Source organism: Mustela putorius, unplaced genomic scaffold (genome assembly GCF_011764305.1).
Source record: "Mustela putorius furo isolate JIRA1106 unplaced genomic scaffold, ASM1176430v1.1 tig00000765_pilon_pilon_pilon, whole genome shotgun sequence".
In the NCBI taxonomy this organism is placed as follows: domain Eukaryota; kingdom Metazoa; phylum Chordata; class Mammalia; order Carnivora; family Mustelidae; genus Mustela; species Mustela putorius.
In genome coordinates, this window is record NW_025421470.1 from 7,994,919 (window position 1) to 8,020,825 (window position 25,907).

General features: G+C 45.1%; 2 protein-coding genes across 8 annotated transcripts in view; one reads left to right on the forward strand and one right to left on the reverse strand.

The window, feature by feature from the left end:
* The window catches only part of TTC3 (tetratricopeptide repeat domain 3), a 130,063-nt gene extending 125,321 nt beyond the window's left edge, over window positions 1–4,742 (reverse strand). For both annotated transcript variants that reach the window (XR_006607937.1, XM_045084512.1), the window contains exon 1: window positions 4,612–4,742. The gene's annotated coding sequence lies outside the window, so the exon portion shown is untranslated. The remainder of the gene's footprint in view (window positions 1–4,611) is intronic.
* LOC101683702 (phosphatidylinositol glycan anchor biosynthesis class P) lies at window positions 4,709–11,068 on the forward strand. 6 transcript variants are annotated; one of them, XM_004762150.3, is made up of 5 exons: window positions 4,831–4,938; window positions 5,520–5,623; window positions 8,656–8,728; window positions 9,538–9,656; window positions 10,732–11,068. In XM_004762150.3, exons 2-5 carry the CDS (start codon window positions 5,542–5,544, stop codon window positions 10,860–10,862), a joined length of 405 nt encoding a protein of 134 aa, XP_004762207.1. In that variant the 5' UTR covers window positions 4,831–4,938; window positions 5,520–5,541; the 3' UTR covers window positions 10,863–11,068. The 6 variants fall into 6 exon arrangements, 3 of the variants coding, with proteins under 3 accessions (XP_004762207.1, XP_004762209.1, XP_004762212.1); XM_004762152.3 differs by having other exon boundaries at window positions 4,870–4,934; XM_004762155.3 differs by lacking the exon at window positions 4,831–4,938 and adding an exon at window positions 4,997–5,374.
* Window positions 11,069–25,907: the final 14,839 nt, after the last annotated feature.

Sequence of the window (25,907 nt, forward strand, 5' to 3'; positions counted from 1 at the left end):
TTAAAAGACATTAAAAACCTAAATAAATGGAAATACATACCATGTTCTCAGACAGGAAGGCTCAAAATCTTAAAGATTTCAATTCTCCCTCAAAATGATTCAATAATTCCAATTAATTCCCAGTTTTTCACGTCACGTGACAAGTTGATTCTTAAAACAAGAACAAAGGTCCAAGAACAGCTGAGACTCAAGATCCCCTGCCCCAAATGGCAAGATTTCTGGTAGAGCTATAGGATTAATAATGACAGTGTGGTATAACATAGAGATAGTCAAGCAGACAAGTGGCACAGAAAGGGGAGTCAGAAACAAACCCATGCTGGTGAACAGAGGGCCAATTCCATGCATGGTATGAGGACAGCTGTAGCCACGAGGAGGAAAAAAATGAATGTGGATCACTGCCTTAACACTTTACACAAAAATCAATACCAGATGAATTATGAATTTAAATGCGATAGACATCATTTTAAAACTTCTAAAAAGAAACCCAGGAGAATGTCTTTATAATCCCAAGATCAGGTAAAGTTTCCAATTAGATTACATAAAAATTAAGAACTTCTGTTCACCAAAACACACCATAAGCAGTAAAAAGACAAGCCATGAATTTGAGAAGATATTTACAATGCATATAATCAACAAAGGATTAGTGTTTCCAGTTTATTAGTTTTAAAAGACAACCCAAGAGAAAAATGGGTAAAAGATATGACCAGGTATTTCACAAAAGGGAAACAGTTCATAAACATATGAAAAGATGCTCAAACTCATTAACAAAGAAATGCAAATTAAAACCACTAGACACATCATTTCATACCCATTTGATTGGCAAATATTAAGAAATCTGATGATAATAAGTGCTGGAATAAATATGAATCAACTGTAACTCATATACACTGCTTATCAAAGTATATAAAAATTGACAAAACTGCTGGCCAAAGTACAAGGTGGTACAACCACCTCAGAAAAGTTTGGTAAAGTTGAACATTCATACCCCATAATCCAGCAATTTGACCTCTAGCAAACAGTTTACCACAATAATATTCCAAACATTTTTTTACTCACAAACCACTAAAAATGTTTTAAATCATTTTCACACTAAGATGACATCTACAAGTGTTCAGCCCAAGTTTAAATAATTGTAAATGATGAATTTCTTGTGACTTAAAGATAATCTTAGATATTATCTAAAGATAATGTAGTTTTGTGACATATCATTGGTTTAAACTGTTATAATTATTATAACATAGGATTTATCAAAAATAACTGCATACACTGATAATCAATCATAAAATGTGAAATTGTAATTGCAAATGCAGCTCCTGAATGGAAGTACCTGGATTAGAAAAGGCTCTAACACTGTGTGTGTGTGTACACACATACATATACTGGATTTTAAATTATCTGTATTCCATGGAGTTTTTCTGCTTGGGACAATGCCTTAATAATATTCCATGTGGGTAGGTAGTATGCCTTCTTTACCTAAGGTAAAAGTGCTACTAGGAAATGTAAAGTGGAAAGTAGGACCAACAAGAGGCCTCTATCACAGGCCCCAGGCATTACCAATTTTAAGAAAGAGAACACATAGAATTTAATGATCTAGAAATTGATTCATTAATATCACTCCTGCCCAAGTACTCCCTAGAAATATCTTCGTTACTCCTCTGGGAGGGGGTCATAAACCCCCATATGAAAATTAAAGAAATTTTTGGCAACCATGTACCAGAAGATAGGGACAAGAATCTTCATAATAGCAAAACCTAGAAACAGCCAAATGTCCATCAAAAAATGCATACACTGTCTAACATTCCCTGTAGAGTATTACACAGCAGTGAAAATTAATGACTTACATCTATTCTCAATATCAGTGACTCTTAGAAACAGCCCTGAGTGAAATAAGCAAGTCTTAGAAAACTGTATCCACAATCCCTTTCTTTAAAAATCCCAAAGACAAAGAAACCATACAATACATTGTTGAGCAATATACATATATCTGACAAAATTATTTTTTTAAAAGCAAGGAATGACACAGACAATTCAGGATAGTCACTCTGGAGATGAGCACATACAATATTGGTCATTTTGATTCTTGGATTGAGTGGCATACTGATTGGTAGTATTCACTGTACTGTTTTGCTTCACAACCTTTATATATGTTACATTATTTTATTTTTTTATTTTGTTACATATATTTTGATTTTATCAAATATTACATTGAAGAGGAAAAAAGATTTTTCAAAACCATTCATTATATTTTAAAAAGTAATTAAATCACCTCAACTGCTACTAAAGAGGTACATAAAACATATCGTGGAAATTACTATCTTTACATTAACTATAGGTGCAAAATAAAGTTTTACTGGAATTAATCCTACAAGGAGCATATGAGATAAAGACTGAGCTAGTTAGCTGTGAGAGATGAACCCATCTGACACAGGGCTAAAACAGAAGCCAAGGCGGCTACAAGCAAATTAAGCTGTAAGCTAAAGTTAAAAGGAAGCTGGTCAGTAAAGAGAAAGCAAAAAAGTAAAAGCCTAGTAACAAAGTATTAGCAAGGATGTGAGGAAGTGAGTGTTCTCACTTAATACCAGTGAGAGTGAAAATTAGTACAACCACTTTGTGAGTTTCTGTGATATTCAGTTATGTTGAAGATGCACATATCCTACTATCCAGCAACTCTCCTGCTACGTGTGTTTCTTAGAGAAACTTCCAAATGTGTGCACAAGCAGACAAAGATGTTTATTGCAGGATTGTTTTTAGGGTAAAAAAACCAGAAACAAGTTTGAAGTCCACCGATTGGGAAATGAATTATGGTATATTCATACAATTGGATTCTGTACCAACAATTAAGATGAACCAAAGAGAACACAATTGCCCAATTTATTTGTATATAAATCTCAAAATGTGATACTGATTTTAAAAATGCAAGTTGCAAAAAGACACATATCATTTAAAACCATTGAGATTTAAAACACATACCACCACATATTGTTTATGGATTTACTGTGAACCAACTATAAAATATTAAAGGAAATGATATACACAGATCTGAACACAGTGGCTATCTTAGGGAAGGAGGGGCAGGAACTCGGAGCGCCTCCAACATCTGCACTTTTATTTCTTAAAATAAAAAAGGATTTGAAGTAAATTTGGCAAAATAATTACATTTGTAAATCTGAATCATGGGTTGGTTAGATCCCCCTGTGTATTTTACATGTGAAATATTTCAGAAATTAAAAAGAAAAAAAGGAAATTAGGCAAAGGTAAGAAAATTGAACAAATGAACAGAAAGACACACCAAAACACAGCCTTAGAGCGCAGAGCACGAACCTTTGAGCAAGAAGCAGCGTAGGAGGTGGCTCTTTAATCGGTTTGAAGTTTCCTTCCCTGTGTATCCTTGTAATAAATCCCATTTCCCGTAGGATAAAACGCAAATTTCTTGCAATAAAAAATGTCCTAACTAGAGCTGTAACTATGAGAAAACTGCTGCCAAGGGAGGAGTAAAAATCTGTACAATGTCTACCTTGAGTCTCCTCGCCAGGATGCTGGGCAGAATCAAGAGATAATTTATGAGAACGCGACACAACACTATAGGAACCGTTAAGTATTACCAAGAACGCCCAGGCACAGCTAGAACGTATTTGCCCAGCTGGCGTGGAAGGAGTCTGCAACTGAAGCGCTTTGGGCATCTACGGCTCTTCTGGAAAAGGCACTCTGCACTGGGACCAGCCAAAATTCACCTACGCGTTGGCTCGATTTTTGGCCCTTGGCTCCCCCCTCCTTCCTCCCAGAACAGGCCGGCTCGACGGGCCGCACCTGACGTCGCCCACACTACGGAGCAGCTGGCCAGACCCGCCTCCGTCCCCCCCTTCCCACCCGCGTCGGGGGAGGGAGGATGCTCCGGCGAGGAGGGAGCGGGGAAGCGCTGGGTTGATGGTCCCACCCCGGGACCCCTCCTGGGAGGGAAGCCGCCCCCGGACTCGACGGCCATTCTCACGAAAACAGGTGGCGCAGACGTTAAAGCGCACAGAACAGAGAACGGGGCGCGCACGAACGTTCCCGAACACTCGCGAATGAAAAGGCGCACAAGGGAAACCATACACTCGACAGGACACAGGCGCGGTACGCGCGCGGGGACACGCGAGGGCGCACACCGGGGAGGGCGCTGTACCAGGATGGGGTCACGACTGCACAAGGCGCGGACACGCGAGCGGGGGACGCGCGCCCCCCGAAGAGGGACGGTGACACAAAGGGGGGCCACCACACGGGCCAGAGGCGCCCACGCCGTCGCCAAGAACGCGAGCGACACAAAGAAGCCGGGAGTGGACCCAAAGGCGCGTGCCCGCACGCCCGGACCCAGGGACCCCTCGCCTGTCAGGGGTGTCACCCTCCAGACGAGAGTGCGCGGGCGGCAGGGGATGCGCCCACAAACGGGCTACTCCCACCCTCACAGAGACGCCCCCAGGGGCCCAAGGAGTCTGAAGGGACCCGTAAGACAAAAGGGACACACCCACTGGGACCGACCAAGGCGGCCACACCCCCCAGCGCCCCGACCCACGCAGACACACCGGGGGCACCACAGCAAGCGACGCGGGGCGACGCGCACACACCCACACTCACCACACACCCACGGAGGGGGTGTGGAGGGCCCCTCTCCCCGGGCATCTCGGCTGCAGCGCGATAAGGTGACACATCCGGGAGCCCCGCCGCGCGCCAGATGGGCACTCACCGGGGCCCGCAGCCCCCGAGCCTCGGACGCGGGCCGCCGCCGCCGCCGCCGCCTCGGGCCCTCCACGTCAGCCAGCGGGCGGGCGAGAGCGGGCGGCGGCGCAGGCGGCAAAGCCCGTCACGTGGGCTGCGCACATGCGCAGTCGTGCAGCCCCGCTCCCTTCCGCGGCGGCGAGCGGAGCGATCCGGCGGTTCCCGGTGCTCGCGCGCTCTAGGCAGGCAAGGGTCGCGGTGCGCCTGCGCCTGGGCTGGGAGGGGGCGCCGGAAAGACCCGGCCTTTCCTTTAGCTTTCACCTCTCTGGCCCCCGCGAAGGTTTTCCAGAAGGCGCCTGCGCGAGGGACTCGGCGCTGAAGTGGCCTTGCTGTCGGGAGGGGCCTGAGAAGCGACGGCCTCCCCCACCCCACAACCCTTGAATTAGAAACTGAAACTCCCCCGAGAGGACAGGGCCTGGTCCCGGGCTCGGTGGCCCGGACCTGGGGAGGAGGCGCGCGTGCTCCGAGCCCGGCCTTGCCAAGCCCTTTTCGCAGGCCCGCGAAGCCTGCAGGCTAGGAACGCGTTCGTCCTTTCTCTACCCACCCCGCCCCTCCCCTGCAGGGTGCGCGCGCACGCGAGGTCTGGGGGCTCGTGCACGCGTGCTAGCGGTGTGTGTTGGAGGTGTGTGCGCAGGGAGGCGGTGTGCAGTGGCTTAGGCAAGGAGAGAAACTGCAGAGGCTGTCCCCGTAGCAAAGCGATGAGGCTACAGCAGACCAGTGATGAAGGGGAGTGAGTCACTGACGATGATTGTGTTTCTTTCCCGCAGATTGTCTAAAGCCACAGGGAAAATGGTGGAAAATTCACCGTCGCCATTGCCAGAAAGAGCGATTTATGGCTTTGTTCTTTTCTTAAGCTCCCAATTTGGCTTCTGTAAGTACTTTCCTGATGGATGGCCAGGTCCTCTTTTCTGGTGTTCAAGGACAAGGAAATTACAGCATTTGTTCTTAGAATGTACACATAATGAACTGTGATTCTTTCTAGTTATGCCTTTTTCTAAGAAAACCTAAATGGAACTTGTGTTTGGTATTTTAGATGCCCGACACCAGTGTAAGTAATCTTAAGAAAGTATTTATACAGCACCAGACAGGATTGCAAAGTGAATGAAACCTGGTTCAACATCTCTGTGGTTCAGCATCTCTGTGGTCATAGTCTTCTGGACAAGACAGACACTGGAATCTACAATTAACAGTGTGAAAAGAGCCATGGGAACCCAGTAGAGCAACATGAAATCAGACTAGGAAACAGGGTTTAGCTTTCTCCTGGGCAGCGAGAAGGAAGATGTGGGAAGGTTTTGAATGAAGGGTTTAGAGTGAGTAAGTTGGTGCAGGTGCAGCCTGTTGGAGGCAGGAAGCCAAGAGAATTAGGCTAGAGAAGCCATGTGCACTTTAGAGCCCTAGATCTGGCTTCGTTCCCAGAAGATCCTGTTTTCCAGATGAGGAAACTGATGCTCGCTGAGACGCTGATGTGCCCAGGGTCACACGGGAGGCCCTACATCTCTCCTCTAAAGGATACGGGAATTATAAAGGAAAACAAAAGGGAAAAAATTGGGTACCCGCATCCAACTTTTTGGAATTTTGTGGAAACCAGGGAGGTGAGGGAGTGGTAGTGTTTCTGAACCCTGACTGTATTGGTACAGCCAACCATGCTGTGGGCAAGGGTAGTGTAGGGAGTAAAGAAGTTGTGACTTGAGTTCAAATCCTGACTCCTCCAGGGACTAGCTGTGTCACCTGGCATCATTTGCCCAAGCTCTTGAACCTTCAGACTCTTCATCTGTAAAAGGGTGGTGACAGTGTTCATTGAATGTTTATGATGTGCAAGACAGCCCTGTGAGGTAGGTATTGTTATTTCTGTCCTTTATTTTATTGATGATGATCCTGAGGCATGAGGTTTTAGGAATGTGCCAAAATTCATACAGCCAGTAATTGATAGAGCTGGAATTTGAACCCAGACCCTGGGTCGACTTCACTGTGCTGCCTTTTAGGGCAGTTGTGAGGATTAATTAATTGATTAATTAATTAATGTAAAGCACTTAAAACAATACAGAAGATTGATAAGTATTTCTATATAGTCTTGACTTTTACATAGTGCCTGGCATAAAGTAGATGTTCAGTAAAGTCTCATTCATTGATTTAATTAACATCAGTCACTTCTGTTTATGAATTTATGTGGTGTTTCTCTGCTCTTTGTATTTCATCCACCTTCAAAGCTATGTACAAGTTACAAGCCTGTCCCATGCCTTCTTTTCTCTCTACCATCCAGTCACACCAAATCCCTCACCAGATCCCTCACACTCTCCCTGTGGATCATGGCAGCGAACACCATTTTCTCCTATTTCCTTCCTTCCTCATCTGCAGCCCCCAGACATACATATTTTTGATCTGGCTAATCCCCTACTGATTATTTAGGGTGCAGTTTAGTCACTTCCTCCAGGAGATCTTTCCTGACCATTAACATCACCTCCATCAGCGTCAGTGTGGGCTAAGAGCCTTCTTACGTGCTCCTGTATCACCTTTTATTACACATTCATGCTTATCACAGTGTAATAAAAATGTCCATTTACTCGTCTCTATTCCTCTCCCCTAGATTTTAAGCTTGGGAAGGCAAGAGACCATGCCTTTTGGGTTCACTGCTGTTTCTTATGCTTCTGATGTAGAATATGAATCCTACAACATCATCAACAGAGATCGTTTGAAATTTGTCTCTCCCCTTTACCTCGGGCAGAGAATGTAACATTTCTAAGACTTTATTTCATTTCATTTACTCCTCTATAAAAATAGCATACATATCATAGGATTGTTTTAAGGGTTAAATTAAATAATGCATGTGAAATGCTTTGAAGTGTTGGGAGCCCACAGTAAGTGCTTGGATGTTAGCTGTTATTTTTACAAATTAACAATAAAGCATTCCACAAAGACTGAGCTTGAGGAAAATAAGATTGTATTCTGGGAGATGAGGCAGAAGCCCATCATGAGATAGAACAGAACAAGGGTAGATAAAGTCACCTTTAAGCAACCGGTGTCTATAGTCTTTTCAGCCCTGTGGTAATGGAGTATTGAACAGCCATTATACAGAGGGCAAATTGCTAGGTGCTGTAAGGATCACAACAATAGCTAAGACGTGATTTCTGCCCTTAAATGGCTTCAGATACAGTGTGAGAGTTAAGACATGTTTTAAAAAAAGGGAGAAATGGGAAAGTGAAGTTGTTTAATGGGCATAGAGTTTTAGATTTGCAGGATGCTAAAGTTCTAGAGATCTGTTGCATAGCAATGCAAATATACTACTTTTTTAAAGATTTTATTTATTTATTTGACAGAGAGCGAGAGAAGGAACACAGCTGGGGGAGTGGGAGGGGGAGAAGCAGACTCCCCGCCGAGCAGGGAGCCCGATATGGGGCTTGATCCCAGGACTCTGGGATCATGACCTGAGCCGAAGGCAGGTGCTTAACGCAGATGCTTAACGACTGAGCCACCCAGGCACCCTCAAATACACTACTCTAAGTTAAGTGTCATAAATACTATAAGAATGACAGAAATAAGGAGCTAGGAAACTGAAAGAAAAGAAAACTCATTTCTGACGTAATCATGTAATCTCAAAAGAGCTTTTTGGTTTTTGTGTTGTTGTTATTTTAAGATTTATTTATTTTAGAGAGGGAGCAAGAATGTACACAGGAGGAGGGTCAGAGGGAGAGAGAGCATCTTAAGTAGACTCTGGTGGTGAGCACAGAACCTGATGGGGGCTCCATCCCACAACCCTGAGATCATGACCTGAGCCTCCATCAAGAATTGGGCCTTTAACTGAGGCAACAGGTGCCCCACGAGCTTATTGTTTTATCTGAACCTTGTTAAATTAGATGCATGCCTTATTGACTTCGCTTTTTCTCTTATTTCTGTTCCTCTCTGCAGTACTGTATCTTGTGTGGGCATTTATTCCTGAATCTTGGCTCCATTCCTTAGGATTAACCTACTGGCCTCAAAAGTAAGTTTAATGTTTTTCTTAAATAAAAATGTGGGAATACTATTTTGAAGGATCACAGTTTTTCCTTAAGACTGCCCAAATTGTAAATATTTATCTTTTTAAGATCCATAAATAGCCATATAGAAATTTAAAGCTTTTCAGAGGTCATTACTCCTACATCTCTAATTCAGGATGGCAGGGTGAACATACATTCCATTTCTTCCCAACATCTTGCTAAGGTAACACTATTCAAGAAAAATGTTTAAGGTATAAACCCACAGGAACAAATAATGGGAGAGCAGATAATTATCAAAAGAACTCAAGGTGGAGCACCTGGGTGGCTCAGTCAGTTGAGCGGCTGCCTTCAGCTCAGGTCATGATCTCAGGGTCCTGGGATCGAGCCCCGCATTGGGCTCTCTGCTCAGCGGGGAGCCTGCTCCTCCCACCCCCGCCGCCTGCCTCTCTGTCTACTTGTGATTTCTTTTTCTGCCAAATAAATAAATAAAATCTTTTTTTTTAAAAAGTGTTCAAGGAAATGATTGCAGACAGGGGAGAGGTAACTTAGTTTTCACTTTTTCTGTGGTGCTATGGTAGGGAATGATGCAGGATTGCAGCTTTTTACAACGCAGAGTACTAACCACTATACGATCACGGCCAGGACTGCAGCTTTTCATTACACGCCTATTAGAATGATTTCACGGTTTTGTAGATATATGTATTATTTTAATTTAAAAAATAGGATTTAAAAAGCTTGTTAACTCGGTGATGGTCTCTTGAGAATGATGACTTTTCAGGCAGTTTATTATTTTCTTTAATATTTTCTTCTACAGATACTGGGCAGTTGCATTGCCTGTCTACCTCCTCATTACTATAGTAATTGGTTACGTACTCTTATTTGGAATAAACATGATGAGTACCTCTCCACTCAACTCCATTCATACAATCACAGGTAAATGATTATCAAAGGAAAGTGCTGGCAGTGGGGGGGGAGAGGGAGAAGCAACCAAGAATAGGCTGTAGTAGGTGACACGTATCAGCACAAGAGAAAGAATATAGGAGAAATACATACAAAGAGGAAATGTTTATGTGGCAGAAACCAATTCTGATGAATATGCTACTTACACCACCAGTCAGCAGGTGTATTTTCCCATAAAGACCACAAGTATATAAAATGTTCCTTAGCAACTGTGCCCAAGAAAAACATATTTTATCCTAAACAGGCAGTGTTGATCAAAGAATGGCAAGTAGGTCCATGCAGACCTTGTCTGATAGAGGGATTTGAGAATACGCATGCTCCTCAGCATCCTTGTACAGACCTGACCCCAGTTATGTAGATGGAAGAGCCACAGCATGTCTTTGTGGTTGTTTTTTTAATTCCCCTAAGTCTAAAGAATAAAGTAAATTAAATTCCTGACCATGCTTAGATTCTAGGAAGTGAAGGGGTTTTGGGAGAAAATGAAGTGTTTTTTAAGTTGCTTGGTCTGATTTTTTTTTTTTTTTAATTTTCAAAGCCTTTTTTTATGAGCCTATACAAGGTACTTTGAAAACCAGTTCTAGTATTTTTATATTGCTTTCCGATAAAGCACTGTATTCCCTGTCTTCTTGCCTAAAATTCCAGCAAATAGACAATTTGTGCAAAGAGGGGACCTTGTTAAGTTTGCGTGAATGATTGTACCAAATGACTTAACCGTTTGGCGGTGTTGGGTTAAATATATTTTCTAAGCCTGGGTATAATTCTGTACCTATGAGAAATGTGCAGGTGGAACTTTAATCCTTAGCGTACAATTGAATGAAATGTTAATTTCTTATCCTAGTTAAAGATGCAGAAAGTACTTTCCTGATTTTTATTCTATTTGGGACATTTCTTCTAAAGAGAGAATTTAAGTAATCTTTTAATTATGTTAAACATGGTATTTGTCATTATGCAGATATTAGCCTAGCAGAGTATTCAGTGCATTTCTGTAAACTACAAAAATGGTAGAAGAAACTGCTTGGGTAAGCAGAGCTTTTGTCCTCTTCCGCAGATGACTATGCTAAAAATCAGCGGCAGAAGAAATACCGAGAAGAGGCCATCCCAGCATTGAGAGATATTCCTATTAGTGAAGTAAACCAGATGTTCTTCCTTGCAACCAAAGAACCGTATGCCAAAAAGTAAATTGCATGTAGACTAACACCAAGCATTTACTCTTAAGTTTTTGATGTAATAATTTTGACCATAATTATTTTGACTTTTTCTCATACCCAATATCGAAGTGTTAAAAAAAAATTTGTTGTTTCTTAGATTAAGTTCTATTAATATTATAAATGTTCTTGAGTATTAGTTATGAATGAACAGAATAAATAAAATACTGCATTACTATATAGCAGACTTCTTAAATAAGTATTAGTAAAAGCAAGAAGTACCTCCAGAGAAGCATTCATGTTGTGATTTTTAAATGGCAATTATGTCCTTCCCGTTGTTTTTTCTTCGAGACCCAGAATTCAAACTCTTAGATTTGGGAGAGGGGTACATTTAGTTTGTGTGTTCTTGCATCATATTTGTGTCTAAGACAGAAACATTTGTTGAGTACTTACTTCCGAGGTATTTTTCTGGATGTAGCAAGGATAAGATTCTTTCTGAAATAGCTTGCATTTCAGGGGCAGATTGAGACAGACTAAGCACATAAACCAATATTATTTAATGAGTGCTATGCAGAGAATCAAGATAGTGTAATGTTCTAGATAGTAAAGGGATGACTGCTTTAGCTTGGGTGGTCAGGGAAGGCTGTTGAGAGAGAGGCAGTTGAGGTTGAAATTTAATTAGCAAAAGCAAGAGCCTGTGAGAAGAATTGGAGATGGGAGAGATTGCAGGTCTGAAGCAGCAGGAGGCAGAGGCCTTTAGGTGGGAAGGAGCTCAGTGTGTCCTGAGGACGGAAGGCCAGCAGGGGCCTCGGGCACACTGCCCAAGGGAATGTGGAGAGGCCCAGCCCCACCGCACTACCACAGAGGGCTTTGTAGGCAAACACAGGAAGTCTAGACTCAAGCGTCAGTGAGGTGAGTTGGAGGCCCTTTCGCTTCTGAGCTATAGGGAGGCTTTAGGGAAAGGCATGACCTGGCCCCATGGATGTCTTGAGAAAGTTGCTCAGGCTGGTGGACAGAGGATAGATTCAGGAGGGAGAGTTGGGGTGGGGCCGGAGTTTGGAAGTAAGGGGCCCGCTCCAGCACAGTGGCAGCAGTGGGGCTGGGGACAAGCGGGTCACTCGGCAGCCTTTGTCGGAAACACAGGTGACGGACAGGGTGTGTGGGTCTGATTGTGTGGAGTGGGTAGCCGCTGGGAGAAGTGGTGATCGAGGGTCTTCCTGGGGTCTCTGGCTCAGTGAGCTGAGTAGATAGATGGTTATGCCTTTTAATGAATCAGACAGTATTTGGGGAAAGTGTAGTTGAAGGGGTTGGAGGATACAGTATATGAATTAGTTTGAGGGACTCCGTGTTAATACGTGGTTGTGTCCGTGTGATATTGAGAAGCTGAGATAGAATTTAGTTTTAAAAATAAACCAAATGTAACTTAGCAGGAGTGTACTCACAGTTGGCTAGTGGGCCCAAATCTCAGCTCCTCGAGCATCTGAGGCCTTCTAACTTTTGACACCCTAAATCTCTGCACAGGACTGGAGCTACACATTTTCGTGCAGATTTGACTATACCTCCTGTAAAGAGAAAAAAAAACTATTAATTTTAAGTAGTTGAGAAAACTAGGACTTCCATTTCAATAACCATATCCCTGCCTTGTAGGCATAAGACAAGTGATGCGAGTCTATTTCTAGTCTGTCATTTGTCCTAGCTCCTGTATTTCTGTGGTAGGAGCATGTCCCCACACTTCAGAGCGGTTTGAGAGGACCAGTTGGCTCCATCCAGGAGAAGGGTAAATAAACAATAAAATATCTGTTTTTACAGTAGAAAACCCCACAGCCATGCAACAAGAACTAATTACTGCTCTACCTAACAACATGAATGAATATCACACACACATGTTGGGGAAAAGACAGACATAAAAGAATACATAGTGTATTATTCCATTTATATGAAACTCAAAATCAGGAAAAACAAACCTTTGGTGATAAATATACAATAGCAATATTAACCAGGAGAGGCATGATGGAACCCAGTGGGAGCTTAAAGGTCTGGGTTGCAGTTACTTGGCTGTAACAGAAGCATAGCATTAATAGCATTTAACTTGTGCTTCTTAAAAGTGAATCATAGCTGACATACCGTATTATATGGATTTCAGGTGTACAAGGGAGCAGTTTGTTACTTTAATACATTACAAAATGCTCACCCCAATAGGGTTAGTTACCGTCTCTCACCATATACATTCACTACAGTGTCATTGACTGTATCCCCAATGCTGTACATTACATCCCCGTGGCTTATTTTATAAGAAGTTTGTGCCTTTTAATCCCGGTTCGCTGTTCCACCCATCCCCCCACCCAAGATCTGTGCCCTCGATGTAACTTACACATCAATAAAAAGGTAAAGAACAGTGCCTATGCCCCATCCCCAGAAATTTTCTCTTAATACTTTATTTATTTATTTGTCAGAGAGTTGAGTGGGCAAGCACAAGCGTGGGGAGCAGCAGGGAGAGGGAGAAAGAAACTCCCCACTGAGCAGGGAGCCTGATGCGGGACTCGATTCCAGGACCCTGGGATCATGACCTGAGCCACTTAATCAATTGAGCCACCCAGGTGTCCCACCATCCCCAGAAAATTTAATTCATTGGTCTGGAGCGGGGCCCAAGGAGGCATAGCTTTTACTGACTCCCGGACACTTAACACGCAGCCAGGATTGAGAACTGCCTGCCTTAATCCATTGGATTTAACAACCTGTGGTCAGCCGAGAGATTGGCTGTTTCTCTGGAAGAATGGGTAGTTACCAGAGCAGCCCTTTCATCTCTGTGGCACTCCTTCCCAGATCAGCATCATCCCTTCCTATTTCCTTCTGGCCAGTGATAGGCCTAGAAAGGTTTTGAAATGGGTCAGAAAAGGCCCTTAATTAACTCCAGAACCCCACCTCACCTCCGGCCTCCTAGTAATTTCTCATTCTGTTTCCCCAAGCACATTGTTCTTATAGCTCGTTAGAGATTGTGTTTCTCAGATCTTGGGCTGCACTTGTTTCCAGGGTCCTGGTCAGTTTAGTGGAGCGATTCTCACCATTTTTTTTAAATTCTCAGGACCCTCTTAACACTCATAGTGTTCCCAAAGAGCATTCATATATGTGGATTATATTTAGAAATTAAAAGAGGAATTTTAAAAATATTTGTTTATAAATACTAAACTCATTACATTTTGATATATTTAAAAAGCATTTTATGACAAATAACTGTATTTTCTAAAACAAATTTAGCAAGACCCGTAGAATTGTTTTACGTTTTTGCAAAACTCTTCAGAAGTCTAGGTTACCGGAAGACACCTGGGTTCTCCTGTCTGCTTCTGTGTTCAACCCATGCCAATACCACACGTCACAAAGCCTCTGGAAAACCACTGCACACTTGTGAGAATGAGAGCAGAAGAGAGAAATAGCATCTTAGTGGTTTTGTAAAATTGGTTTTGACCTCACAGACCCCCTGAAACAGGGTCTCCAGGCCACACTTTGAGAACCACTGCTTAGTGGGCCTCAGCTAGAGAGAGAGAGAGAGAGAGAGAGAGAGAGTGTGTGTGTGTGTGTGTGTCTGTGGACGTGCTGGTGAGAGGGAACTAGCATAGGATACAGCACTGCACTTGATAAGGATAAACCATGATTGAACACCTCTTGTGGCCATGGCAGATCCTTCCCGTTCCACCCCTGACTCCAGCCACTGATGCCCTGTGAGCAGGTCCACACAGGTGCCACTCAGCAGTGCACCCTGGAGAGAGAGGACATCAACACCCAAAGGGCACCATGGAGCTCCCTGTGGGGCAGGCATCCATCCCCCAACAGAGCGGTTGTGAGCTGAATTCATTCAGCTTCCGAGGAGGTCTCGGGAGACTGAGCTGCAGTCGCCATGGCAACGGTGCCCTCGGTAACGCAAGCCTGCGTTGGCTCTTCTCAGTTTTGCTCCCTTGCTGCCCACGCCTTCCTAATGTCACTTTCCAAATAAACTGCCTACACACAAGCCTTTGTCGCAGGCTCTGCTTTCATGGGAACCCCAGCTGAGAGGTTTTTATTTTGTAAAAACTGCTTCAGTTAAAGGGCCAGAATCCGTAATGCATTTCCCTGCTGCGTGTTCCAATTCAAGAGAAATGTTTGAAAGACACTGCGTTTTACAAAAGTAAGCCCAAATAATAGCATAAAATACCCCCAAAATGTCAGTAGTATAACCATTTTCACAAAACCCCCTCCAGTAATTAGATTCTCAACAAGAATTTCATAGCGAAAGTCCAAATATGAAATCACCTAAATCAAATCCCAAATTCTTCCCTCCCTAATTTTTTTTTATTTTTAATAAACATTTATAAATTTGGGGGCACCTGGGTGACTCAGTGGGTTAAGGCTCTGCCTTCAGCTCAGGTCATGATCCCAGGGTCTTGGGATCGAGCCCCACATCCGGCTCTCTTCTCAGCGGGAAGCCTGTTTCCCCCTCTTTCTCTCTGCCTGTTTCTCTGCCTACTTGTGATTTCTGTCTGTCAAATAAAATCGTTTAAAAAAATTATAAATTGTATTTATTTATTTGAGAGAGAGAGAGAGAGTGAAAGAGCACAAGCAGGGGGAGCAGCCGGCAGAGGGAGAAGCCGGCTCCCTGCTGACCAAGGAGCCTGATATGGAGCTCCATCCCGGGGACCCTGGGATCATGACCTGAGCCCAAGACAGAGAGTTAACCATCTGAGCCACCCAGGTGCCCCACCCTCCCTAATTTCTTACCTTCCCTGTTTGAGCAGGATCTCAATCAGGAGCCTGGGTTCTCTCCAGAACCTGATGTCTAGGGTCTTGTGAGAAGAGGTATACTGCTTAGGCAAACCGATCCAACCCCAAGTTTCTTCTGTGTCCCACTTTCTCAAGGAGTCAGTGGTGCAACCAATGTATGACCAGCCCCAGGGCCACAGAACTTAGAAAACCCAAATCAGTGCCACCTCAGTTGTCCCAGACCCGGTGCACTGGACAATACAGATTCCCCCCATCTAGCCTGGCACTGTGGTAGAGACTGAATAGAATATGGGGAAGGGGAGACAGGACAGAAGGGTTCTTGATTTGTCTTCCCAAGGCTGTGGTTGTTGTCAAGTTCTCCTCACTCGGTATAAAACTCAGTTGGGTTAACTGTGGTACTATATACTACTTCGGAATGGGCAGAAATGGACTTATCCTGAGGAGCGCCTGGGTGGCTCAGTCGGTTAAGTGTCCGATTCAATTTCGGTTCAGGTCATGGTCTCATGGGTCACGAGATAGAGTCCTGCAATGGACTCCACTGGGTGCTCGCTCACTCTCTCTCTCTCAAGAGAAATTTACTTCTCCCACCTTTTCAAATTGGTCTAGACACAACCAAAGTTCATTCTTCAAAAAACAGCACTTTGAGATAGCCGCTAAATCAAAACAGGGCCACACTCAGGCAGCAGATGTCTCAGTGGTCACCTGCGGACTTAGGACCAAGGACCAAATGTTGTCTCCCCCTCCATCCCTCAGCACCATGTAACACCCAACGTGCCAGAAAAGCAATGGAAATCTCACGAACCCAAGGAGCCACAGAGTTCCAAATGATGGTGTTCTAGAAAATAAGTCATTCTTGAACAGATGCATTTTTGGACCAGAATTATGTATTTCACACTGTCTGGGAGAAAAACTCTCTCCAATAATTCAATACCTGTCTCAAGCTATTTCTGCAAATCCAGTGTTCTAGCTCTGCTTGGGTAGGTCACGGTCACAGAGGGCCCTATGACCAGGGCTATACAATGCCAGCCAGAGCCTCCCAGTGACTCAAATGTCACACTCCAGTCGTGCCACAGTTGGCCAGGCCAGCCCAATATTTACATGGCTCCGGCGTATTAGAAGCCACTGTGAGTCAGCCTGCCCCAGCTGCTGCAGCTACTTCCAGAGGCTGCCTCCTGCCCTTCGACACTGGTTTCCAGGACCCCCTCTTTGGACTGTTCTCAGCGAACCATGGGTGGGCATGCTCTGGGGTGAGCACAGCCACTCCTCGCTATTCTGTGAAGGACAAGCACCAGACAGGAATTAAAATACAGTGTCCACTTTATTACTGGTAGGGCCACATGTTTGTGCTGCATAAAAATGAAGCTGAAACCACGCTTTCTTCCTTATATCTGATAATGCAGAGGGCTGGGCCTGCATATGGAGACTTGGCGTGGCCATCAGCACGCACTAGAGAGCGTGGTGGGCTGCCACCTACCTGGGCAGTCCTGGCAGATAGCAGATGACCTGGGGTTACCATTTCTCACCCGCCGGATAAGTCAGACCCTACCCGTGGATGTTAAGGAGTGTGGGGTAGAGTGCAGAAGTGTAGTTCCTAGTCCTTCCCTGAGAAGGCAGAACTGTTCTAGTCACTGAGGCCGAAATACGAGGAGAAAAACCATGGTTTCCCTACACTGGCCTCTTAGGTCTTCTCCTGTTTTTCCTGTTATAAACAAACAACAGAAATCTTTGTGGATAAGATTGTGAGGTTGGGTCCTTGGGCGAGGTTCCTGACACTGGGATTGTACAGGGTCAAGGGCTTGAACATTGCTAAGACCCTTAATATATAATGTCAGACTGATCTTCAAAGAGGTCGTATCTATTAACACACTCCCTACAGTTCCCTAACATTGTACTGGTGTGATGGTTAATTTTGTGTGTCAGCTTGACCGGGCTAAGGGATGCCCGGACAACTGGTAAAACATTATTTCTGAATGTGTCTCTGAGGGTGTTTCCAGAAGAGATTGGCATTTGAATCCGACTAGGTAGAGAAGATCTGCCCTCTCCAGTGTGGGTGGGCATCCAATCCTTTGACAGCCTGGAATAGAACGAAAAAGTGGAGGAAAGGTGAATGCCCTCTTGCTCTGAGAGGGCATCGTCTTCTGTCCTTGGACATCATCATCCTGGTTCTCAGGCCTTCAGATTTGGACTCAATTACACAACCGGCTTTCCTGGTTCTCCAGCTTACAACGGATGGCAGATGGTCGCATTTCCCAGGCCCCCTAATCAGAAAAGCCAACTCCCATGATAAATCTCTTCTTCCGTATGTGTGTTCTGTTTCTCTGGAGAGCTGTGACTAACAGAGCTGGGAATGAAGTGGTCCTCACTTCTGGAGTGTATGAAATGTCACCATGTTCCACTTCCCAGATCTTACAAACATGTTGTGATTTCCTGTTGACAGGGATTTCAGGATCCTTCACTGGTGGAGAGGGGGGCTTCCTCGCCCTCCCTTGGGCCGTGTATGCTTCCGCTAGCCAAGAACAGGAGAGGCAACGCTGGCGTTTAATCCATCATGTTTGTTGTCTCTGCCATTGTGCTTTTTCCAGACCCGTTGCCCCACCTCCTCCCTTGCCCTGCTCAGAGACTCCCTCGAGCTCGTGGGCTTAAGCTCACTGTCCACAGACCACCTGCCGACCAGCCCCATTCAAGAACCCCCTCTCTGGGTGCTGCACATGAACTCCCAGACCTCTGCCCTCTGTCCCTCTGTTGCTGTCTCGGGACACCCAGACATCAGTGCTGGGGTGGGCACCGACCCTGAGGCAGGGGCTTCTGGCTTCTCTAGTGATCCGTCTCTCAGCCTCCTCTGAAGTGGTTCCCCACTTTCAGTGAGGTATGCGCTGACCTGGAATAAAGCTCTCACTCCCTCGCAGCAAGACAATGCGACCTCAGTTTCTTCTGGGCAGTGCATTGGTCAGAAGGGGGAGGAGGGACACTTCTGTAAAGTGTCTTTCAAGGAAGGATCATGCCCTGCTTCAGCCCTCCTTATTTCTGCTGCCTGGGGTGTGGGTTTAATGACCAGAAGTCCAGGTGTCCCTTAGACCATGCAGTGACCTTGGGAATAGAAGTCACATAGCAGCAGAGCAAAAGGATTAAAAGATGGGGCTCCTTGGTGGCTCAATTGGTTAAGTGTCTGCCTTCAGCTCGGGTCATGGGCTCGTGGTCCTGGGATTGAGCCCCATTCCAGCTCTCTGCTTGGTGGGGAGCCTGCTTCTCCCTTTCACTCTCCCTCTATGCTCTCTTCTCTATTGAAAGAAAAAAAGAAAGAGGAAGGAAGGAAGGAAGAAGGGAAGGAAAGGAAAGGAGAAGAAAAGGGGAAAAAAAAAAGCCCAGATCCTGGCATTGTGCCAGCCCTGGATGGCTTGCCTCCAGACTTGGACGGAGAACCGTCATTCTGTCTTGTCACTGTAAGTTTGGGCTTGTCCAGTCACAGCCAAACCTAAAACAAACATTGTGGTTCCCTTCAGGGTTCAGGCACAAAGCCATCGTCTTTGCCCTGCTGATTGCCAGAATGGCCTTGGGTGTCTATTTTCAACATTGAAGTGGCCAAGAACTACCTGGGAAGCTGTTAAAATACAGGTTCCCAGATCGAGTAAATCTGGAAGGCCCTGGAATCTGCTTTTAACAGACCTCCTTGAAGAGTCTGCCGGGAATAGGCCACGGACCACATGTTGACATCAGGCCTTGGAAACCACAAGCCCAGGCAGTCTCTTCCATCTGCATAGAAAGTTCCTCTCACTGTTCTTCCTCCAGACACACAGGCACGTCACACCTTGAAAGAAACCTGGACCCTCTGCTGGTCTGTCCTGGCTCATGTGGGAAGGGAAGACACTGTATGTTTTTGTTCTTTTTCTATGGCAGCGAAAAATAAGCAAGCTGCCACAATATATTCCCTAACCCCCCTTGTCCCACTTTTGCTAATATAGTAAGTGAAGGAACGGTAGGCAGTTTCAAGCTACACATTTGAATATCAATAAGGTGCAATATTTTATGCAAACTGAATAAACATTAAAATGCCCTACTTCCAAGAAGCACAGCAAAAAGATGAGGGCTTTGGCATCAATGAGTCCTGAGTCCGAATCCCAGCTCTACCCCTTCCTGCCAGCGTGACCTTGGGCAGTTTACTTGACCACTCTGACCTTCAGTTTCTTCATCCGTCAAACAACACTCAGTTTATAAGATACAGAGAAACAGGTTTGGCCCAGTAGGCCATTAGGTTATGGTCATCATCAGTATATCCCACGATTTTCCTCATGGGGACAGCTGCCTCGAACACGTGCTGCTTTTCCACCAAGTCCTGTTAACATTGTGTTCGATTCCTGGGGCCGCCATAACAGACCGCCTCAAACATAGCGGCATAAACCAACAGAAATGTATCCTCTCGCTGTTCTGCAGGCCTTCCTGGGCCCAAATCAAGGGGTCCGCGGGGCTGTGCTCCCTCCTGAGGCTCTGTTAGAGAATCCATCCCTCGCCTCATCCGGATGCTGGTGGCGACTGGTATTTCTTGGTTTGCAACCATGTTATTCCGGTCTCTGCCTCGGTGGTCAGATGGTGCTGTGGACTGGATGTTTATGTCCCCCTAAATTCCTCTGTTGCAATCCTAGCCCTGACCACCAATATGGAGGTGGGGCCTTCGGGAGATTATACTTAGGTCGTGAGGGCAGGGTCTTCATGATTGGGATCAGTGCCCCTACAAAACAGACCCTAGGGAGCTCCTTCTCTCCTTCTGCCACGTGTGGACTCAGTGAGATCATTTATGAACCAGGACCAGACCCAGCCTGGGGTTTTCTGGTATAACGGCCTGGAGAGACAAAGACAGGCGGCCCTCTCTTCTGTGCCCATCAAATCTCCCTTGGCCTTTCTTGTAAGGACACTTGTGATTGGCTTAAGGGCGCACCTAGGTAATCAAGGATCATCTCCCCATATCTGGACCCTTGGCTCATCTCCTCCTAACTACCCCCAGTGCCACTGTCCTGAATATAAGCCTTGTGCAGGGTCAGCAGGGCTCTGGGCAGGTTGGGGTCTCAGGGACAGTGCCCACAGGTCCCCATGGAATCCATAAAGGACACAAGCTGCTCCATCACGTGGAACAAGAAGGCCCAGTGCGTGAGGGTGACCTGCTCAGCCCATTGGAGTCACAGCGAGAGGCTTGGAGGCTGCGCTGAGCTTGCTGCTGGGTCCTGGGTGTCTGCACTGAGCACTGGCCCACGGAGCTGGTCTGCTGCTCTTGATAAAGTGCTTATAGAGCAAAACAAAACAATCCTTAACTTTGCCACATCTTCAAAGTCCCTTCCTTACGGGATGACATGTGCAGAGTCAAGGGCCTGGGACCGGACGATGTCTTTGGGGCCCATTACTCAGGCTACTCCAATATCATGTGTGGCTTGAAATCCGTAACAAGAAACAGAAGAAAAAGTGTCCCTTCAAGTCTGAGGATGAAAAGTGCTACGGATGGCATAGCACAAAGAAGAAGACGCTGTGTCCGGGCTGGTAATACTGTACCATTGAATACCCCGAACCCGGAGGCAGCCCCTGCCGTCTTTGGACTGTGTTAGATACCCATCCCTCTTGTGAAACAGAGAGACCACATGCCTGTAGACAGCCTTACCCTCATCTCCCTCCACTGCTGTTTCTGTCGACCTGCACCTGCTCCCCTGTACCCCAGCCACTTGGCTGGACCACCTCATTCCTAGAAGTCCTTTCCACTTTTACCCCTGTGCTCAGGAAGAGAGCCTGAAAGGTTAAGACTTGGAGCTTTGGGTGAGAACACCAGCTCTGAGTCCTCGCTTTCCTTCCTGCAGGGTGTGGGAGGCCTTGCCCAAGCTCTGTTCTCTCACGCGCTGGAGGGATACACCCACCTTGAGATCATCCTGAGGGCTGAATCAGGTAAAGTGGATGAAACCCTAAGAATCATAAGATCCCGGCGCACGGTTGTCCTGGCTGCTTCCTATTCACACTCCAATACCCCAGAGTGTGTTCCTCTCTCTCTGAATGTCCTCTACGCTACACACATGCACATGTGCACACACACACACGCATGCGCACGCACACAGACACACACACACACGCACACTTTGGTTCTACTTTCCTTCCTGGGAACTTGTCCGATTCATCTTGGGTCCCCGGTTCCTAGCACCCAGGAGCAAAGTCTAAAGTTGCTGAGTGAAAAAGGAGACGTTCAGAGGCTTCCGTCTGGAATCATCAGAACATGACAATTAAAGAGTTTCGAACGTGCAATGAGGGAGATGGAAACTTTTGTCATATTTTAAGGAGTCACATCATTTAAGTCCCTAAATATTTAGAGTTATCCACGTGGAGATCTTGGTAACAACCCTGCAGGACCAGAAAGCCGTCATTACTTGTGTTCCACTTTCACATCCTTGAGTCTTCCAAGGTCGTTTCCCCCTTGAATTTAGCGAAGGCAAGGAAACCGGTCTGAAAGCTACTTCAGACCAAATGCGCCGTCCTCCTGGAACGAGAAGATTAAATTGAATGCATGTGAAAGATAGGTGAACTGCAGCAGGATGAAAAGGCAATTAGAAATAATGGCCTCGGGCGCCTGGGTGGCTCAGTGGGTTAAGCTGCTGCCTTCGGCTCGGGTCATGATCTCAGGGTCCTGGGATCGAGTCCCGCATCGGGCTCTCTGCTCAGCAGGGAGCCTGCTTCCTCCTCTCTCTCTGCCTGCCTCTCTGCCTACTTGTGATCTCTGTCTGTCAAATAAATAAATAAAATCTTTAAAAAAAAAAAAAGAAAGAAAGAAAGAATGGCCTCAAAAAAAAAAAGAAAAGAAAGAAAGAAAGAAAAAAAGAAAGAATGGCCTCTGACCACAAAGGCCCACAAATTAAAGAACTGTCAACCCAGGACAGATTCTATCAGTGACGAATCTGTCGCCTTACCTGACTACCAGTCCAGTGCGATTATGGGAAAACTAACAGATCTGACCCTAGTGCACAGACAGACTGGGGCCATTGGTTTCTTCAGTGAAATTTCCAGGCACCTAGCTCCAGCCCGTGCTTTTCCATCACTGCTGAGTGGCAGTTGGCAGAGAGAGGTGACCTTTACTTAACCTTGAGAATAACTCTACCCCTTCCTGGCCAGAATAAGGAATGTATGTCAAGGCTCTATTGACAATCCATTCGCAGGAGTTATTGAATGTTTGGCCTAAGTGGACGGTATCTTTGTCTTTCTGAACTTTATTTTACAAAATAAATATCTCTCCCAGGCCATCTTAGAAGTTAGAGAGGGCCACACACCTCGGACAGATGCCCGACAAATTTAATAGGTCACTTTCATCTGTTTTGTTTTGGTTTTGGGGTTTTTGTGTTTTGTTTTTTTTCTACTCAAACATTCACTGGAATGAATATGGAGAAATAACCAACTTTCATCTGCCACTGTTCTTACGGGAAGACAATCTACTTTCATTCCTTGAGGTATTTAGAAAACGTTTATTGTTGTCAGCAGCTCAACAGGTAAGGGATTCCAAAACAAATGCTACATCGAGCCCTGCTTCTCGACTTAACTCCTTCCCACCCAAAATACCTGTGTAATGATTTGTTCAAAGATCTGAAGTAACCGACATCAGATCAGATATCCAATCCCTCAAAGAAAATGGTTTCAGTGAAGTCAAATCCCCAAACTTGCCCTCATGCTAACCTCTCTCCCCCGTCCTTATCAGAAGCTGCTTGTCACCAGTAGGATTAGTCAGTGCATCGGGCTAAATCAGATTTTTCACGTCGGATTCATCAAGAAAATGCCATGAACCAAACAGCTTATGTGATCGAAAGGTGCTAAAGAGCCCCTCAGCCACACAGTCGATGAATTGACAGACTATCAGAAACACCCTCGGTTAAAGCCCGTAAGATTTTGGCTAAGGTCATTTCGTGATTATGGAATTTTAAATCTACATAAGTAATGAACATGGAATGGTATCTAGTGGCAGATACTTTAAATAGTTCCATTGGGGGCGCCTGGGTGGCTCAGTGGGTTAAGCCGCTGCCTTCGGCTCAGGTCATGATCTCAGGGTCCTGGGATTGAGTCCCGCATCGGGCTCTCTGCTCAGCAGGGAGCCTGCTTCCTCCTCTCTCTCTCTCTGCCTGCCTCTCTGCCTACTTGTGATCTCTCTCTGTCAAATAAATAAATAAAATCTTTAAAAAAAAAATAAATAAATAAATAAATAGTTCCATTGTTTTTAAATCAGGATCACTTATTTTTAAAGTAATATGCATGTAATATGCATATATGCATATAATATGTAATTCGCATCATAGAGAATTTTTAAACTATTGAAAAAGAAAAATCTGCCCGAAGCCATGACTCAAAGATAATTATTCTGAATAGTCTTATGGAAGCCCATTTGAAGGATGTGTGTGTTTAAAAAAAAACAAAAAACAAAAACACTGTAAACATAACTTTGTGTTCCTCATTTTTCAAATAACATTATATGAGTGGCTAACAATTATATAATATTGTGTCATATGGCTATTCCATAATTTCACAAATTCTCTATTATTGGGACTTTAAGGGTAGTCCCGAGGTTTATTTTTATAAATGTCACCGTAACAAAAATCCCTCTATAAATTTTTTTTTTGTCTCTGATCATATCCCTAGGAAATATTTACAGAAAGGTGAGGGATATAAAACTTCTAAGAACTCTGACTACCTATCACCAAATTGCTAGGAAAGTAACCTCTGCTTTTCACTCCCACCGGCAAAACATGACCGTCAACATCATGTGTTGATAACTTATTTATTTATTTATTTAATATGCATTTTCAGTTTAATTATTCAAGGAAACAATGGTGGGTCTTCCATGATCATTTTCAGAATAAACGAAGTGAGTTCAAAGAAATATCAAGGCCATGATTTCTTAGGAATTTGTCCAGACTTATTTAACCGTAAACTAGAACTTATAGCTTCCTGGCAGTTCTGGTAGGTAGAAATGACTTATCTCTGCAACATCACTTAAAATTTCAAACTCATGTAGAAAATCCCCTTCACAAAGTAATTATTTTGCAATAAGAAAAATGGTTATGGGGCGCCTGGGTGGCTCAGTGGGTTAAAGCCTCTGCCTTCGGCTCAGGTCATGATCTCAGGGTCCTGGGATTGAGTCCCGCATTGGGCTCTCTGCTCTGCAGGGAGCCTGCTTCCTCCTCTCCCTCTCTCTGCCTGCTTGTCTGCCTGCTTGTGATCTCTGTCTGTCAAATAAATAAATAAAATCTTAAAAAAAAAAGAAAAAAAAGAAAAATGGTTATGGCGGGGGAGCACCTGGGTGGCTCAGTCAGTTAAGCACCTGCCTTTGGCTCAGGTCATGATCCTGGGGTCCTGGGATCGAGCCCCACATCAGGCTCCCTGCTCCCAGAGAGCCTGCTTCTCCCTCTCCCTCTGCTGCCCCCTCTGCTTACGCTGTCTCTCTCTGTGTCAAATAAATAACATGTTTTTAAAAAGAAAGAGAGAGAGAGACCTGGTTATGGGGCTGGTTCAGACTTTAAACTCACCTAGATCACCTGGGTGGCCAAATCAGTTAAGTGTCTGCCTTCAGCTCAGGTCGTGATCCTGGGGTCCTGGGATGGAGTCCTGCATCGAGCTCCTTGCTCAGCAGGGAGTCTGCTTCTCCCTCTACCCCCCCCCCCCGCCACCGCTCATGCTCTCTCTCTCTCACTCTCTCCCAAATAAATAAATAAATAATCTTTTAAAAGGTTTGCAGACCTTGGCAAGAAAGCTGTTCTGAAAACACCTGTCTCAGGGCTAGACTTCAGGAAAGACACAGCTATTACAGTGTCCTTCTGGATCTTTTTAGATCGGGCAAGCCTCCCGAGGAGTCCAGGATGAAGCTGTCCCTTTTCTGTTCTGCATATGTCACTGGAAAGGGGGAGGTAGGAAGTGCTGACGGCCACATGCCCACTTCCAGCACCTCACCAGCTTCTCTTTGCCTTTCAAATGCACTCACAAGACCGGGCCTCTGCCCGCACACCCTGCCTGCCCCCCTACTCAACCTCCCCTTGCTCTTTCTGCCTCCACCTCCACCGGCTTCCTTTCTATTTTAGTCTTCCAGGTTCTCACTCACCTCAGGGCCTTTGCATGGGCTGTTCTTTTGTCTGGAAAGCTCCTTCCCCTGCTTTTTGCCTGGTGGGTTCCTCCCCACCCTTCTGGTCACATCAAATACCCCCTCCTTAGACCAAGTTTTTCCCAGTGTAGTTTAAGGCAAAGCTTCTCAAAGTTTCTGGAGTTTAGGATTAATTTTTCTAAACTTCCAGACCATCGGAGATCTATATTTTTATAAAATAAAAATTGCTTA